We start from the raw sequence: 18,976 nt of genomic DNA, 5'->3' as shown, positions 1-18,976 counted from the left end.
CGTTGTTCACATTTATTGCATAACTTAACTTACACAATTGTGCAAGGAAAATTATCTGGTTTAATCTAAGAGAACAAACAAACTTCCTGCAGTCTGCCGTAGTGATGCTGATGTCGATATGGCTTTTCGAGAACAAAACCGCTGTTATATCATCATCAGCAGCACACCTAGTCAGTTTTCTGTTTTAACTATAGTTTAAGTTGAATATCAATATATGTATATGCTCCACCCAGCTTAAGCTCAGAAAGTTAAGTTCCTTTTTGTCATTAACATTATGATTGTTCTCTGAATATTTTCTTGTGACAAGGTAATTTAGGTTCCAACAATGCTTTGTGTTTGCAGCCTAGTTAGTGAAAGATTGAATGCAATGTCATCTGATTTTATCAGTGACACACTTGGAATGACATGTTACATCTTTTGAGTCTAGTCAGCTCAAATTGTTAGTTTTTCATATGTCACTTGGTGGGCAAAAAGTGAGAAGGTTTAGTTTTTGTGTGAAGTAGATCTACTTCCTTAACGGTCATGTGATGCCCTTGTGAGACACTATTGCAAATGATCTAGTAGGTTGTCCTTGCAACAAGTAACTTGATGTCTGTCAGGGGCCCCGTGGACTTCATGTCAAGGTCAAGAAGATTTTTTAGCTGTGAGACTTTAGAGACTAAATCTAAGTGTGCACTAAATCTTTGCACACTAAGCATTCCATTAAAGGAATGTTTCGGATTCAAACAAGTTAATCTATCGACAGCTTTGTGTTGTTGATTGCCACAGAAAATAACACCAACTTGTCCTTCACTTTGTAATAAACAAAAATTGTGTGTACAGTAAAACATTTACAAAAAGGGTCAGAGATTCCAGAGGGTTTAAAAGCAGAAGTGAGATCATATTTTTGACAAGCACTTAAATGAATTTGGTCATACATGTCCATATTTGAGCTGTATTCATGTTTTTTTTTGTGGTACAACATGTATTGTTTCACAAAATGCAGTTAAAGTATTAATAAAGTATAGTCCTTTAAAAAAAAACAAAAAAAAAAACATTCACTATATTTAAAATGTTGCTTTCTAAAGACTGGTCAAAAATATGGCAAAATATGGCAACTGCATTCATTTTATACATTACACATTATTTTATACATATCTGAGATTAGCACATTTTAACAACATTTTTTTCACCATTTTTTATTTTTATAAAAAAAAAAAAAACAACTGCCAGTAACAGAAAAAAAGAACAGTCTTTTTTCTTTTCTCAGTCAATTAAAAAAAAATTGTGGAAAGAAGTCAAGTGCTAATCTCAGATATGTACTTAATAACAATCTTAATAAAAAGTAAATATTTTCCAGAATATATTTAGTTTGAGTATAATGATAATGTGAATGCTAACTGTTTAATTTTGGAAACAGTTACTTAATTTTAATATTAAATGTATATTTTCATCATACTGCAAATTGATTTTTAATTAATTATATTTTACAAAAAATATACAGTTGCATTTCTTTTCATCAATAAAGTCCCTCACAATATCATTGTACTTGTGGGTCCTTCTTTAGTGGTGGTACTACCATTTTAGGTGGATAAACTTCTGTTTTCAGAAATAAAGTGTAAATGTAGGTACTGGAATAATTTACTGAGGAGAGTAGTTTTTTTCTGTGTCATGACAGGAGTTGAAAGATTGGATAATACTTTAACACATTTATATTTTACATTAATTTACTTAGCAATTTAAAATGAGGAACATCTCAAGCGTATAATGTTGTGAAGTTGTTTAAGTCTTGTGGCAATAAAAACTGTGTATTTTATCGTTTATTCTGGCACATTGCTTTTCCCCTAAGACTTCCATTGAAAGTGCATTAATGTAAACGCATGTCTTGTTTTGTTTTTACAAAAATCAAACACAAGTTGAAATTATTCCTTGTGTGGTAATTGACACCATGCCCTATAGAAAGTTCAGCTTCCATTAAATCCATGACATTTATTTCGAAAGTTAATATGTGACAGTAAGTGTTCGGAGCGTCAGTAATGTTTACAGTCATTTTTGGTCTTGTGTACAGTTTGATTTCCATACTTTTCCCCTGAAGAGGAAAGGAACAGGAAATTGTTGAATCTCAACATTCCCCTCTCTCATGCTTTTTTGTAGTCTCAGAGGGTTACATGACACAAGTTCAGAGGGCCCGAGAGGGAGGAAACAGAGGATAGTGTGTTTGCTACTTATACATCATTGCTTAAACGGTTCAGTTATGCTCTTCATAACAAACAGTTTAGATTTTTACACTTTAGATTACCTAAATTATCTTAGTTATAGCTTTGGTTCTATCCGTCAGTTTGTGTTTGGGTTGAGGCAGATCTGAATGTGAGTTTACAATTAATTTTAAGAAAAGGGCGGGTTTAAGTGGACAAGTTCAAGTTTGATTATATATTAAGTTCCAAAAACATTTTCAAAATGAAACCTATGCAGGGATGAATTGTTCACAATGGTTTAAAAAAAAAGAGATTGGTTAAATTTCCATTTCATGCTGATTTTATACATCTGGGAAAAACGCTGTCACAAGGAACCAGATTTCAGTTTCGTAGTTCATTTATAATGAGACATCAGCAGTTCCTTATTTCTGCTGTTTTGAAGAAGAACCTGCTGTGTCAAAAATGGAGAAACCTCAGCCCTCATTGGCTAAGAAGGAAATTTAGCTCAGTTCTTCTGGGCGTAGAGTTAGATGATGGAGACGAGGAGTTGGGGAGAGGCCGTGTGGCCTAATGCATGTCAACAATGGCCTCAGTGTTTGAGTGTTTGGCTTTGGCATGGAGTGGCGCTGGGAGGTCGGGGAATGTCCTCATTTGTGATGAGCCCCGTCCAGATCCCTGCTTGTGCCAGCGCTCAGCCATCTCATCCTGAAGCTTTGCGGTGCCATAACACAGACACCACTGTTGTCACCAGCTGTTGTGTTCTCTTTCCAGGGAGAGACGAGATGTGTGCTTGTGTATGTGATCAAAACAGAGGCAACATCTCATAGTGAAGAGAATTCAACATTGTGTTCTCATAGATTCAGTGCTCTCATAAAAAAGCTAAATAAGGATGGCCCAGGGCCAGCATAAGAGAGTTTGGGCCAATTCTATGTTGTAAATCTTACATTTGTTTATCTTGTGCATGTGGTTTTATGCCTTGCAAACTTAAATATTTGGTTTATTGAATGTTCTGCTGATTTAAATGTCACCAAGAGAAGAAAGTTTTGGGGGTTCAGTGGTGAACTAATTATTAAAGGTTATTTTTAAAAATATTTGTAATTGCTCAGATTTTGCTCTTTCATTGCTCAGGAGATGTTTCAGCTTGATCTCAGATGTATCTTTTAAATGGGTAACATTTTTCCAATCTTCTGGTTTTTATCTAGGCTTGGTTGTGTTTATGGGGCGCAGTATAACATGTCTTACTTCTTTTTTTATTTAAAATGCCGTATTTTTCTTATATTTTACCTTTATTACACACTGCTGTCTCCACTGTCCTTTGAACGGCTCATTTGCTTCCTGCTTCTATGAAGCCCATCCCTCCGAAAAGCGCAATGGTCTTAGATTGGTTAGATGGCCAAATGTAGTTTCATGTATTTTTATTGGCTGACGTGCCAAGCACAGGTTGTCCGGAAATGCCACGCCCCTTACCATTACGGGCAGAATTCACATCTGGGTGACTAGCAAGAGTTTATGATGGGTCACCAACCCGGGAAGAAGCACGTTGTAGCCCAAACCATCTGTTTTTGCAGATACTGTTTATGCTCAAGCAGCAACATTACACACTAACTAAAGTTAAAAAAGTGAAATTGCATTCAACCACCCCTTGATAATTTTTTTAAGAGGAATAAAAATTGAATTGAGACAAATTTGAATTGCAGTACATTTGAGATCACGTTTATTGTTGTCTGGCAAATTTTTGCAGGTGAAATCTGGGCCATTTTAATAGAAATCCACATGATCGGGATTTTCTCGTGAGGGCAAAATATTTCCCCACGCAGATTTTGCAACGGGTTCAAGTTGGTCACGTTTAAAGAAAACGCAGCTTGATTCAAAAGTGACTTTTATTTGTGAGTTGTGCTTCAAATATCGATACACTATTAGAGCTTTTTTTTGACTGCACCTAAAAATACAGAGCTAAAAGATTTGTTTCACATTGCTCAGATGATTTGCAGTTTGAGTTTGTATTGAAATATCTGTCATTTTAACTGCCATTAGCTCATTTCATTACTGTGTAGAGGAAACAATTGAGATTGTAAAGAGATCTCATTTTAATATGACATATATATATATACACACACACTCACCTAAAGGATTATTAGGAACACCACACTAATACTGTGTTTGAACCCCCCTTCGCCTTCAGAACTGCCTTAATTCTACATGGCATTGATTCAACAAGGTGCTGAAAACATTCTTTAGAAATGTTGGCCCATATTGACAAGATAGCATCTTCCAGTTGATGGAGATTTGTGGGATGCACATCTAGGGCACGAAGCTCCCGTTCCACCACATCCCAAAGATGCTCTATTGGGTTGAGATCTGGTGACTGTGGGGGCCATTTTAGTACAGTGAACTCATTGTCATGAATGTCTCAACAGAAATCAAGACTCATCGGACTAGGCAACATTTTTCCAATCTTCAACTGTTCAATTTTGGTGAGCTTGTGCAAATTGTAGCCTCTTTTTCCTGTTTGTAGTGGAGATGAGTGGTATCCGGTGGGGTCTTCTGCTGTTGTAGCCCATCCGCCGCAAGGTTGTGCTTGTTGTGGCTTCACAAATGCTTTGCTGCATACTTTGCTGGTAATTTCAGTCAAAGTTGCTCTTCTATCAGCTTGAATCAGTCGGCCGATTCTCCTCTGACCTCTAGCATCAACAAGGCATTTTCGCCCTCAGGACTGCCACATACTGGATGTTTTTCCCTTTTCACACCATTCTTTGTAAACCCTAGAAATTGTTGTGCGTGAAAATCCCAGTAACTGAGCAGATTGTGAAAAACTCAGACCAGCCCATCTGGCACCAACAACCATGCCACGCTCAAAATTGCTTAAATCATCTTTCTTTCCCATTCTGACATTCAGTTTGGAGTTCAGAAGATTGTCTTGACCAGGACCACACCCCTAAATGCATTGAAGCAACTGCTATATGATTGGTATTAGATAATTGCATTAATGAGAAATGGTGTTCCTAATAATTCTTTAGGTAAGTGAGTGTGTGTGTGTGTGTGTGTGTGTGTGTGTATATATATATATTATACATACAATGCCTTGCAAAATTATTTGGCCCCCTTTAACTTTGCGACCTTTTGCCACATTTCAGGCTTCAAACATAAAGATATAAAACTGTAATTTTTTTGTGAAGAAGCAACAACAAGTGGGACACAATCATGAAGTGGAATGAAATTTATTGGATATTTCAAACTTTTTTAACAAATCAAAAACGGAAAAATTGGGCGCGCAAAATTATTCGGCCACCTTTTGCTGCGATTACAGCTGTAAGACGCTTGGGGTATGTCTCTATCAGTTTTGCGTATCGGGAGACTGAAATTTTTGCCCATTCCTGCTTGCAGAACAGCTCGAGCTCAGTGAGGTTGGATGGAGAGCGTTTGTGAACAGCAGTTTTCAGTTCTTTCCACAGATTCTCGATTGGATTCAGGTCTGGACTTTGACTTGGCCATTCTAACACCTGGATATGTTTATTTTTGGACCATTCCATTTTGCTTTATGTTGGAAGACAAATCTCCGTCCCAGTCTCAGGTCTTTTGCAGACTCCATCAGGTTTTCTTCCAGAATGGTCCTGTATTTGGCTCCATCCATCTTCCCATCAATTTTAACCATCTTTCCTGTCCCTGCTGAAGAAAAGCAGGCCCAAACCATGATGCTGCCACCACCATGTTTGACAGTGGGGATGGTGTGTTCAGGGTCATGAGCTGTGTTGCTTTTACGCCAAACATAACGTTTTGCATTGTTGCCAAAAAGTTCAATTTTGGTTTCATCTGACTAGAGCACCTTCTTCCACATGTTTGGTGTGTCTTTGATGTGGCTTGTGGCAAACTTTAAACAACACTTTTTATGGATATCTTTAAGAAATGGCTTTCTTCTTGCCACTCTTCCATAGAGGCCAGATTTGTGCAGTATACGACTGATTATTGTCCTATGGACAGAGTCTCCCACCTCAGCTGTAGATCTCTGCAGTTCTTCCAGAGTGATCATGGGCCTCTTGGCTGCATCTCTGATCAGTCTTCTCCTTTTATGAGCTGAAAGTTTAGAGGGACGGCCAGGTCTTGGTAGATTTGCAGTGGTCTGATACTCCTTCCATTTCAATATTATTGCTTGCACAGTGCTCCTTTGGATGTTTAAAGCTTGGGAAATCTTTTTTTTCCAAATCCGGCTTTAAACTTCTCCACAACAGTATCTCGGACCTGCCTGGTGTGTTACTTGTTCTTCCTGATGCTCTCTGCGCTTTAAACAGACCTCTGAGACTATCACAGTGCAGGTGCATTTATACGGAGACTTGATTACACACAGGTGGATTCTATTTATCATCATTAGTCATTTAGGTCAACATTGGATCATTCAGAGATCCTCACTGAACTTCTGGAGAGAGTTTGCTGCACTGAAAGTAAAGGCGGGCGTACACGGTGAGATTTTTGCTGTTGTATGAACTTGCAGACAAATTTTTTTTCTCGGGAGAAATCGCGTGGACATCGTGGATGCTCGTATGGTCGCGGCTCGCGCCGTGTGAGAGGAAATACGAGACAAGCCGAGCACGTTAAGAGCACCTCCCGACCTTACGATAATTTTTAAACATGTTTAAAAAGTTCGGGGAGTCGGCCCGATTTTTACCAGCATATTGCCAAATCATGCACAAGCACGTCAGGCTCAATCTATGAGTATTATTAGCTCAGTGGCTGCAAACATAGGCTACAGCGTTCACACATACACACACACTTTCTCTCTCTCACGTGCACCCTTCTCTCTCCCTCTGGTTGTTTCGGTTAAAAGGAATGGCTACTGTTCTCTGCTTTTCTACAAATCATTTGCACGCACATTTTTTCTTTATTTTTTATATCTGAAGCTATAAGCAGCAACATTGAAAGCTCCAGTGTCTGTTTAACACGAAAACTTGTGTGATCGCGGCCGGCTCGCGGTGCAAACAGTCGTGCCGTGTACCAGCTGATTTGATGGGATGATCAAATTAAATGCAATATCTCATGACCTCCCGAGTGTCCGAATTCGCACAGTGTACGCCCGCCTTAAAGGGGCCGAATAATTTTGCACGCCCAATTTTTCAGTTTTTGATTTGTTTAAATTTTTTGAAATATCCATTAAATTTCATTCCACTTCATAATTGTGTCCCACTTGTCGTTGATAAAAATTACAGTTTTATATCTTTGTTTGAAGCCTGAAATGTGGCAAAAGGTCGCAACGTTCAAGGTGGCCGAATACTTTCGCAAGGCACTGTATATATACATATTATATATATAATATATTAGTCATACATATGATATACTTAGATGCCTAAGATGCCCTTGGTTCTTTTAGAGAGATGAGTTACTTGAAATGACTAACAGAAATGGCTGATGGCTTGTGGCAAATTGGCACAGCAGAGATCGTTTTTAATGGATGATGAAATGAGTTTGAAGTGAGTGGGTGTTAGATGGCCTGTTTTTGCAGCTGAAAATAGAGCAGATCTCAACAACACATCTCCTGTTGTCTCTGTCTGTTGACAGTTTGTTTGCGTGTGTGTGTGCATGTTAAAGAGAAAGTCAAAGAGTGAAAGAAATTTTTCTTCAAAACATAGGAAAAATGTATTTATAATTTTCTTTAAACTTAACTTTTCTTTACAAAAAACATAGCGTAACACCATTACAGCTATCAACTCAGTGTTTGCAATTCACAGTATTCTGATATACTGGTAAGACATTAAAAGTTGACATAATCCTTAGCGTAAGCTAAACCCTGAAACACAGTATGTGTTCATTTGCATGATGGCTTGACTGCATGTGTTCTGTTGTATAGCGGAAGTGAAAATGCTTTCCACGCTTCCTCTGTGTTGCTTCTGAGAAGGTGAAAAAGAGCAACAGGAAGTGAGATGTGGGGGTTATTGCAGATAGAGACTGGAAGTATAGATGCAGCCAAGTTTGGCTCAAACCACCCCTGTGTAGTTGTGCCTCTTATCCCACGCATGTGTCAGATTATCATGGTTTTCATTGCGTTGCCTTTAATGTTTGGATCTTGGCGCTTGAATTCAAGAAAATGGAGTTTATAAATATATTTGGGACAGTTTAGTCTTTAGTCTGTCTCCATAAACAAGGATTGAAGATGTTAATTATGTAAAGGAAGCATGACTTTAATTCATTGTGTGGTGCAAAAGCCTCCTTGAGGCTCTCTGGGACCCGATTTGGCCTCCCTGTAATGACTCCATTTTATGGAAATGGTGAGGCTGTGTGGTTTCAAAGCCTACTTGTCTGGTTGTGTTAGTGATTTATGCTGAGAAAGAGATTCGAAGAACTTATCATTTGAACTTAATGACAAACTTTAAGTTATTCCAGTAGATATTAACATTGCGTTTGTGTAATCAGCACAGGGATAATCTAGATTGTTGCATTTTCTGAAGGAAATGTGGTGCTTACCATTGCATAACTTGCTGATACAATGTTATAGTGGTTGCAATCACATTGCTGTATGATGCGGAGGTGTTCTGAGTGGGTTTTAGTGTGTTCCAATGTGGTTGCTGTGTTTTGGGTGGTTTCTAGCATTTGGGCATTGTTTAAATGTGTAACCTGAAAGGTGCAGTCACAAGGAAAGTCAATTATCTATTGTCAGTACTAGTGTACCAATGTATGAATTGTCTATTTTTCTAATAGTTGATAGTGTAGCAAAAGAGTACATTTCAAACCAATGCATCATGCTTTTACTCTATAAATAATCTCTTGTTTTTCACAGCCACCCCTCGTCCAAGCCATCTTTAATGGAGACCCTGATGAGATCCGTGTGCTCATATGTAAATCTGAAGACATCAATGCACTGGTATGAATCAGTTCCTTCTATTCTTCTGTCTCTTTGTTTCTTGCAGCACAATAGTCAAGACACCCCATGGAAAACTGCCAGAGATTTATATACATTTGTCTCAGTAAAGACGGCAGGACACAAAACGGTTTTCAAGGCCATTCTTCTTCCAGAATATTTATTTATTCTGCTTGTCTGTCTATGTCCGCCCAATGGCTCCAGCAAGAACTAGTCTGAATGTTTTTTAAAGGGCCGCTGGACAAACTCATGATTCCAGGCTGCATGTGCAAACAGGTTCCGACAGTACACACGTTGAGATGTCAACACGTCAAGTGTATGAACGCATTAATACACACTGACATCTCCATCAGTGATTGTAGAAAGCCAGTCAATGCTCCTTTGTTGAGGATCCCTTGCTATGACTCCCAATCAGCAAAATCCATTCAGAAGTCACCATGTTTATGCCCATAATGGGACTTTCGAAAATATACAAGATTTTGAGGTAAAATCTAGATTACATTTAGATCACATGAGTCTGGTTTGAATGACTCAGTATTTATTCTAGTGTTGATGTAGATTTCCTATTGAAACAGGAAGTTAGGGCCATTTTTCTTTATTTTTATGCCACAGTTGATTTGTTGCTTGCTCTTGCTATGTGGTTGTAGATGGTATTAGATGGAATCTGATAGATATTTTATTAGACAAAAAAAGTATATCTCCAAGTGCAAGATGCACAACCTTTCAAACCAGGGATGTCAAAATCAGTTCCTTGAGGGCTAATGTCCTTCAGAGTTTAGGTCTAACCCTAATTAAACACAACTTAACCAGTTAATCAACATCTTCAGGATTACTAGAAACCAGTTAAGTAAAAGCAGTAAAGAACAACAATCTTAAAAAGATTTCTGTTTCAAATAAAGGCTGTTCTTTTGAACTTTTTATTCATAAAAAAATCCTGAAAAAACTAAGCAGCACAACTGATTTTATAAAATGAATTATTATTATAATAATTATAATAAGAAGAAGAAGAATAAGATATGATGCTTGATTTATAAAGGATCTTATGACTCTGAAGACTGGAGTAATGGCTGCTCAAAATTCAGTTTTGTCATAAATACTTAAAGAATATTACTTTAAATTATATTTAAACAGTTATTTTATATTGCAGTAATATCTCACAATATTACTGTTTAACTGTATTTGTGATCATAAATGCCGCCTTGGTGAACACAAGACTTCTTTTAAAAACATAAAAACATCTCAAACTTTTGGGATCTGTAAGATTTGTGAGAACAACAATAAAGGAAGACTGTAATTTCTAAATGTGTCTAATTCAGCTTTTGAGATTACAGTAGCATATAGATGGGTTCAAAGCTGACAGGCATGTATTAAACGCCACAAAAACCTTGATTTGATTTAATTTTAAACATCATCTTTCCACCACCTCTTTCTATGTGTCTCACTCTTTTTTTCCCCCAATCTCTTTCAGGACCCTGAGAAGCGCGCTCCCCTTCATGCAGCAGCCTTCCTCGGAGATGCTGAGATCATAGAGCTCCTCATTGTGTCAGGTACAGCTTCTCTCTTTCTCTCTCCCTCCCTCCTTTCCGTCCCCACCTTCCTTCCTGGGTACCTTTACTGCATCTCAAAAAAAATAAATGCATGTTCAAAACCCCAATTTAAAAGAATAGTTTGCCCCAAAAGAAAAATTCTGTCATCATTTGCTGTTTTCTTTTCCAGAAATCATAAAGCATGGTTTTGTATGACATGAGGGTGGGTAAATGATGACAGAATAAAAAAAATTAGGTAGACTATTCCTTTAAAAATGATTATTGTTTAATGTCTCTTGTACTACTTCATTTTAGGGGCTCGGGTCAATGCCAAAGACAACATGTGGCTGACTCCACTCCACAGGGCAGTGGCATCACGTAGCGAGGTGGGCTCAGTTGTTAAACACGCAAACATGTTTGAATGAGAAACAGATGTTGTGGGATGTTGTCACACGGCAGGATGTCTTTAAAACAATGCTAATCATATGCAGCAACTCTTGTGTGATTAGAAAAGGATTTTTTTCAAACCTGGATGCTTTTTTGTCAGTATTTCTACAGCTGTTCTCTAGTACACAATATAGTGACACAGTTGTTGACAATTTTTTATATATTTTTTTGCACAAATCTAGGAGGCCGTTCGCGTGTTGATCCGCCAGTCTGCTGATGTTAATGCACGGGATAAGAACTGGCAGACTCCGCTTCATGTCGCAGCTGCTAACAAGGCCCTGCGCTGTGCTGAAGTCATCATCCCGCTCCTGAGTAGCGTCAACGTTTCAGATCGCGGGGGACGCACCGCCCTACACCACGCCGCTCTCAATGGGCACACAGAGGTATTGCGATTTCAAGACTAAATATTTGTGCCTAAAGGGATCGATCACCCAAAAAGCCATCCTTAAGCCATCCTAGGTGTACAGTATATGACATTATTCTTTCAGATGAATACAATCAGAGCTATTTAAAAAATATTCCTGGCCAAAACCAGAGGCGGACAGTATTGAAGTATTTTTACTTTCCAAGTAATATTATTTTTCAAGTATACGTACTTTATCGGTGTTCTTCTACTTCACAACATTTCAAAACATAATATTGTACTTTTTACTGCACTGCATTTCATATTGGATATCCTTTAATACTTAATGACATTAAACATATAGTACTTTCTTACTTTTACTTGAGTAAAAGTATACAGCACTACATTTTTAATGTAATTAAGAGTTAAAGGTAAAAAAAAACAAAAAACTTTCATTCATAAAATGTATTGCAGTAAAAAGTATGACATTATATTATGCTTTGGAATGTAGTGAAGTAAAAGTTTTCCACAGAAAAACACTAATAAAGTATATATTTATTATGTACTTGAGTAGAAAGTAAAAATACTCCACTACTGTCCGCCTCTTTCAAAAACCCCTTATAGCCCAAAATTTGAAGCCCAAAAAGTTCATCCATCCATAATAAAAAAGATATATAATCCACGTGGCTCTGGGGGGTTAATAAAGAAAAATACAATTTTATAAAGTGAAATATATAGCCTCTGCCAGACATCTTCCATATTCAACTTATGAGGAAAGTGTAGCGCCTCTCGCTGTTCAAACTGTACGCTGATGTCATATGTTGCTCAGTTATGCGGTTTTCGTAAGTTGAATATGGAAGGCGGTCTGGGGGAAGCTAGATATTTATAAATTATAAAGCTAGAAGTTATAAATATGGATATTTTTGTTACACAAACATAGATTGGCTACAGAAGGCCCTGCAGAGGACTACTTTTATAATGGATGGATGCACTTTTTTGGGATTTAAATTTTGGGCTCCCATTCACTGCCATTATAAAGCTTGGATTAGCCAGGACATTTTAAAATATGAGTGTCATTTACATCTAGGATGTTGGAAGGTGAGTTAATAATGAGGTAATTTTCATTTTTGGGTGAACTATCCCTTTTATTCTTAGCAATACAGAATTAGATTATATTTTATTTTGCTGCAGTTTAACTAAATGAATGTTGCAAGTCCAAAGGACCGCAGTGACGATCCAACTGGGTAATGATATAAAGTCACTTAGCCTGCTGCTAAATACTCAATTTTCCCGCACTGCATTGTCAACACAGAGATCCATTTCTTGAGCTCTCAACAATGCAGAATGGTTTAGAAAGTCATTATATGACTTGTGACACAAACACGCAGCACACAATAAGAGATTCTGTAGACCCATAATATTGACGCATTATTGACACATGCATTCTCTCCTCCATTACTCCATCTCAATCTTGTCACTGTTATTCACTTTCCTTTCTCTCTACCTTCAGATGGTTAGCCTCCTCCTGGCCAAGGGTGCCAACATCAATGCCTTTGATAAGAAAGACTGCCGTGCACTGCACTGGGCAGCGTATATGGGTGAGGGAACTGTCCTATAAAAACTGACTTGTACACACTTGTTTTCTTATCTTTTTTTTTTGTGGAACACAAAAGGAGTTGTTCCATTCCACTGTCTGCCATTCAAAGGTGAAAAAAGTGTTAGGATGGGGGTTGATAAGCTCCAAAAAGGACATAAAATCACGACTCGTAGTACTAAGCTGACTAAACCGACATCTTCAAGTTATGGTTAGAATGCAGTTAGACAAACAAATTGTTTCAAACAAGCCCGAATCAAAATTCTTGCACATCTGTTAAACACAACAGCCTTCCATTACTGAATGAATCATTTGAGCGAATAACCCATTCATAAAGAGAGTTTCATTTTAGAATGAATCAGCCATTTTGAACTAATCATTCCATCCAAATACCACTTCAGATGTAGCTTCTGTGGTTTGGAAGCATATTATGGGTAACAATATTTCATTTGAAATGTAATATGCAAAATGGCAAAAAATACATTTGCATTTTCCATACCATATATGGGCATTTTTAAGCAAAATTATACAATTCCATAATATAATTTCCTACTCTAGTTTTAACATACTGTGGTATCAGTGCAAAAAATGTTTTTGTTGATACTGGTTTCATTTGATTGGTAATAGACTATAATCCATTCGAATTAGAATTTCTATGAACTAGATAGAAAAAAGATGACACATTTAATAATGTAATAAAAAAAAAACATTGGTTGTTTGGATGGTCAAATATTGACCCTTTATAATTTCTGTTACTGCTGTGAACTAAACACTGCTCAGTTTACTCACACTGGAATATTAAAATCTTCAGAAGTCTTTCTCAGCAAAATATTTTTTTTTGTAAGTTGTTACAACGTCAAAGAGAGGACCAGCTCCCTATTCCTCAGCAAAATATTGTCTGATTGTCATATCGACAAAATCGCCAAACATACTGAGATATCATTACTAGTCAATATCGCATGCCCTTATTACAAGTATTCAAAAAGAAATTGGCACTTGAAAACATTCATATTGTTTTTTCCTCAAACTATCACATGACTTCAGAACAGAAGACTTATATTATGTTATGCAAAAAAAAAAAAAAAAAAAATGTTTTGTCCTTTTCTGAGCTTGACAGACCCTGGTCACTTTCTGATGTTTTTTATGGAAAGAAGTTAACATTCTGGAAAACATCTCCTGTGCTCTACAGAATCTACATGGTTTGAACTTACATGTAGTTATATACAGTATCTAATAACAGATTTTCTATTTTGGGTTGAACTATGTTTAATTAGCTATATATGCATTTATGTATTCATGAGCTCCTTTCTATGCTGTTGCAGGTCACTTAGATGTAGTTTGTTTACTGGTGAGTCAAGGGGCCGAGATCAGCTGCAAGGACAAGAGGGGATACACACCTCTACATGCTGCTGCTTCCAACGGTCAGATCGCTGTGGTGAAACACCTGCTCAGCCTGGCTGTAGAGGTACCCAGGATGCAAATAGAGACATATATACATATAGGGAAGGGAACATGGGGTCATTGAAAAAAACATCTAGTTTTAGCTGACCATCACATTGTATGCTTCACTCTTAGATAGACGAAGCCAATGCCTTTGGGAACACAGCACTGCATGTGGCGTGTTTTAATGGGCAGGACGCAGTGGTCAGCGAGCTGATCGACTACGGCGCTAATGTCAGTCAGCCAAATAACAAGGGCTTCACACCTCTCCACTTTGCTGCTGCGTCCACCCATGGGGCTCTGTGTCTGGAGTTCCTGGTCAACAGTGGCGCTGATGTCAACGTCCAGGTATCCCCAACTTCGACTAAATATAGACAGACAGTCCAAATCCTTTGTGCTATATGTAATATATTTTGTGATGTTTTCTCAGAGTCGAGATGGGAAAAGCCCTCTTCATCTGACTGCAGTCCACGGACGATTCACACGCTCCCAGACGCTCATCCAAAACGGTAAAGCTGTTTTAGCTGGCTGACGGACCATTCACACAGAATGCGTTTTTGCGGTTAAAATGCGAGACACAGGTCAGTGGAATAAAAAAAAGCAAAGCCTAGTGATTTGATTAATTTTTTATGAACTCCTTTTAACTTGAGCACCTAATTTTTGGAAAGCCATGTCATGCACAGGAATCTGCAAAAGACGCCAGACAAGTTTAGCAGCCAAACACGTCTATTGTGTTTAAAATGAAAAACAATGGGAAAGTAGGAATGGAAAACCGTGTTCTGTGTGTACGGCCCCTTAGATGTCTGAATCTGTACTGCCTTTGAGTCTGATATCGACTGATTTGCATATACACTGTGTGTACACATTGTGCGTTTTGGATACAGGTGGAGAGATTGACTGTGTCGATAAGGATGGAAACACTCCGCTGCACGTCGCTGCTCGATACGGCCATGAACTTTTAATAAATACTCTAATCACAAGTGGAGCTGACTGCACCAGGTTTGACTCTGCATTTGGATCTTTGTCAAAAATCTTGGTAAAGCATTGTTACTTGTTGCCTCTGATAGACTATTTCTTATCCTCTATATTCTTCTGCAGAAGAGGGGTACACGGCATGTTCCCCTTGCATCTGGCTGCTCTGAATGCTCATTCCGACTGCTGCCGTAAACTCCTCTCCTCAGGTACCAACTATGCCACTGAATCAAACTAGTTGCACTGCAATTATATAACAATCTAAACCTAGCTTTTTTTTTTGACTGAAATGCACATGTAACGTAAACTATAAGCCGGAAGTTGCAAGTTTGAATCTGGCTCTGGACATTTCCTGATCCCGTTCCTTTTACTTCTCCCTATTACTTCCTGTTTGCTCTATAGTACTTTACTTCACTTTACTCTACTTAAAGAAGTCTCTTATGCTTGCTCACCAAGGCTGCACGTGTTTGATCAAAATACAGTAAAAATGGTCAATTTGTTAAATATTATTACAATTGAAGAATATTACAAATATTACTAATGTGCTTTTTTGATTAATCAACACCTAATTATTAATTAGGCATTAATAGCCTAATTATTATTATCAGCAAATGTTTGTCCGGATTGCTTGATGAATTGAATATTCAAAAGAAAAGCATTTATTTGAAATAGAAATCTCTTAACATCATACATACAAAGTTCTGTCATGAAACTCTACATGGCACAGGCTGATTAACAGGCGGGCACAGGTCCTTAACCTGCTTGCAATCACATCATTCTCTATAGGGCACTGCTGATGTACCAGTAACCAATGATCTTGCATATTCAACCTTCAAACACTTGTTTGTGCAAGTAGTGCAGCATGCTTTCACAAACCCTCCACCTTCCCCAGCTCCACCTGTATAGATCTGTTATGGGTAATTGATGTACGGTATATTGTACGGCAGCAGCATGTCTGACTTGCTCACAGCAGCATGCACTGGTCGTGTATGTATAGACAATCGCAAGTCCCGCACTTGCTCTTCACCAGCAGTAATGACAGCAGCAATGTAGCAGATCTATTCGGCCAAGAGCAAATATATCAGCATTCTAATAGCATTACAATGCCAAACACTGTAAAAGTTGTCATGAGAAATGTCTTCACTGTCACTTTTGAACAATTTGATGCATTCTTGCTGAGTGAGAGAATTAATCCTTTCCGAATAAAATTATTTTTATGTCATTGACCAAAAATCACCAGGTGTGGGAGACTTAGAGCACTTATTATTGAGGCTTTTTTTGTATGTTCTTTCAAGCAATTACAAAGGTCACTCATTGATATCCATTTCCCCCAAAAAAGCTTTCATATCTGGATGATTTTAAGTCACCTGACATGTTTTGTAAATCAACAGATCCTGACCTTACATGGTCTTGTGTCTAAATGGGAGCAAATCCCTGCAGCCATGTTCCATCTTCTAGTGAAAAACCTTCCCAGAAAACTGTAAGTTGTTACATCTTTAAAGAGAGGAACAGCTCCCTATGGATGCCCATGATTTTGAAATGAAATATTCAGTAATCACTGCCAATGGTCCACATAATTTTGACCATATAGTGTTGTTGTCTTTATTGAGATGAGAATCCGGCCAAGTGCTGAACCATGAGATACCCCTCAAATGGATGTGACCCAGTCAACCCTCATATTTAAAAAAATAAATGACTTTTTGTGTTAAACGCAATTCTTCCTTATGAGATTACGTTTATTTTGTGAGTTAAAGATCTTTTGTCTCACATTTGATTGGCATGATTTTTTCCTCATGTCTTTGCTGACGTCTGGAATGCCCTTATTTGTGCTTGCTTAACTTGGACTCGTGATCATAGGATTGTTGTAGGGAACACACTAGATTGTAGATGCTGTAAATCTGTACTTTTAAACTGTTCTGCTTGGTTGCACACATTTGTGTTCTCACATGTGTGATCGATGTGTGTTTGTCTTGTGTGCACGTCTTTGTTTTTCCTGCACTAACATACTTTCTCTCCCTGTCTCTCTTTCCCTCACGTCTCTTTTTTTGGACTTCTTTTCCCCCCCATTTCATTCTTTTCCCCTCCTGCGGTCTGACACTGTGGCTGTCTGCGTCTGGTTGTGGGGGCACTTTCCTCTTCTGTGCACTGCATCTTCCTCCTATCTTTCCATTCCTCTACAGGACGGCGGTATAGCATAATGTGCCCTCTCAATAATGACTCGGTCCTATCTGCAGGCTTTCAAATCGATACGCCAGACAACCTCGGGAGGACATGTCTACATGCCGCGGCTGCGGGCGGGTGAGTCTGTCTGTCTTGCAGACAGTCTAGTTAGACTGCGGGAAAAAATACCTGTGATCAGGTGTTGTGCTGGTTTTGGCTAAGTCTACTTTTCAAAAACATATTTCAAAAATCTAGCTTAGCCGAAATTAAACGAATTAAAAGGTAGAGTCTTAACCAATAAGATGACTGGAACTTTTAACTGAAAGGCGGGTCATCCTTTCCTACAGCTGCCATAATTGAGCATTGCAATTTCTCCCTTTTGTTTTTCCATAAGTGATCTCTCGGTTTCCTTATTCTGTTTCTGATTGGACTGATTCTGATTGAAATGTGATACAAAATGTAGAAGTCTATAATTATATATATTTTTATATATATATATATATATATATATATATAATGAATACCTCGTCTTCCATTGTTCAGAAAAATGTTTTTGATCTGTTCTGTGCCTGCAGAATTTTAGGCTAAATTCTCTCCCTCTCCCTCTCCCTCTCCCTCTCCCTCTCCCTCTCCCTCTCCCTCTCCCTCTCCCTCTCTCTCTAAAGTAATGTGGAATGTGTGAAGCTACTGCTTAGCAGCGGATCTGATCATAACCGCAGGGACAAACACGGAAGGTAAGTTAATTGGTAAATGTGAGACATTTACATCAGGAAAATTGCTCATTCACTTTTTATGCCTGTGCTCACTTCAGCTGCAGTTAAGTACCGAGTCGTCTACATAGACAATAAAATATCTGCCTTGTTCATTGCCTTCAGGAGCAGTGAGCAAATCTGACATTTTCTAAAATCATGCATTTTCTTTTTTCACCATTAACAATGCTTTATAAAATTAAGTAAGCATTAAGACAAAATAATACATGTTTTGTTCTTAATGCAATTAAAATATTTAAGTATGTTAAATAGTTAACTTAGTGGAAAACTGTTACTTTTGTAATACAGTAACAACTGAATTTAACAAATGTTATGATATTGTATCATTACTGCTTAGCTAAACTATAAAAAAATTCTGCATTTAAAGCATGCCATAAGGTAGGTCTGGGCGATATGGCCTGAAAATTATATATCTGTGTTTTTTGGGCTGAATGACGATGTACACTTTTCTATTCGATTTTTTTTATTTTTATATATATTTATTTTAAAAAAATGTATGATCCTGCCAAATATTTCCTACAAACAATATTCATATTGAAGGCTATGAAAACGTATTAGGCCTATTATGTGCAGAAAAGGGTTAAATCGCATCACATTCTTACATTATATACAAAAAAATCAAGCTTTTTATAGCAGAAGTTAAATTCGCTAAACTAATAAATAGAATATAAATAAAAACATTTTGATTACCCTAACAATATCTCAC

At 37.7% G+C, this 18,976-nt stretch overlaps 1 protein-coding gene across 4 annotated transcripts in view; it reads left to right on the top strand.

Moving 5' to 3' along the window:
* ankrd44 (ankyrin repeat domain 44) overlaps nt 1–18,976 on the top strand; it is a 32,937-nt gene that overhangs the window by 820 nt on the left and 13,141 nt on the right. For 2 of the 4 annotated variants that reach the window (XM_067444027.1, XM_067444025.1), the window contains exons 2-13: nt 8,938–9,021; nt 10,487–10,565; nt 10,860–10,930; nt 11,174–11,374; nt 12,845–12,932; nt 14,251–14,393; nt 14,504–14,716; nt 14,799–14,877; nt 15,253–15,367; nt 15,467–15,549; nt 17,521–17,638; nt 18,166–18,234. In XM_067444027.1, the coding sequence (XP_067300128.1) occupies nt 8,938–9,021; nt 10,487–10,565; nt 10,860–10,930; nt 11,174–11,374; nt 12,845–12,932; nt 14,251–14,393; nt 14,504–14,716; nt 14,799–14,877; nt 15,253–15,367; nt 15,467–15,549; nt 17,521–17,638; nt 18,166–18,234 (1,343 nt within the window). The other 2 variants (XM_067444026.1, XM_067444028.1) reach the window with 2 other exon arrangements.

The sequence above is a fragment of the Pseudorasbora parva genome, chromosome 5, assembly GCF_024679245.1.
Source record: "Pseudorasbora parva isolate DD20220531a chromosome 5, ASM2467924v1, whole genome shotgun sequence".
NCBI classification, from domain to species: domain Eukaryota; kingdom Metazoa; phylum Chordata; class Actinopteri; order Cypriniformes; family Gobionidae; genus Pseudorasbora; species Pseudorasbora parva.
Note: the sequence above shows the minus strand (reverse complement) of the source record. Positions and strands in the feature narration are given on the sequence as shown.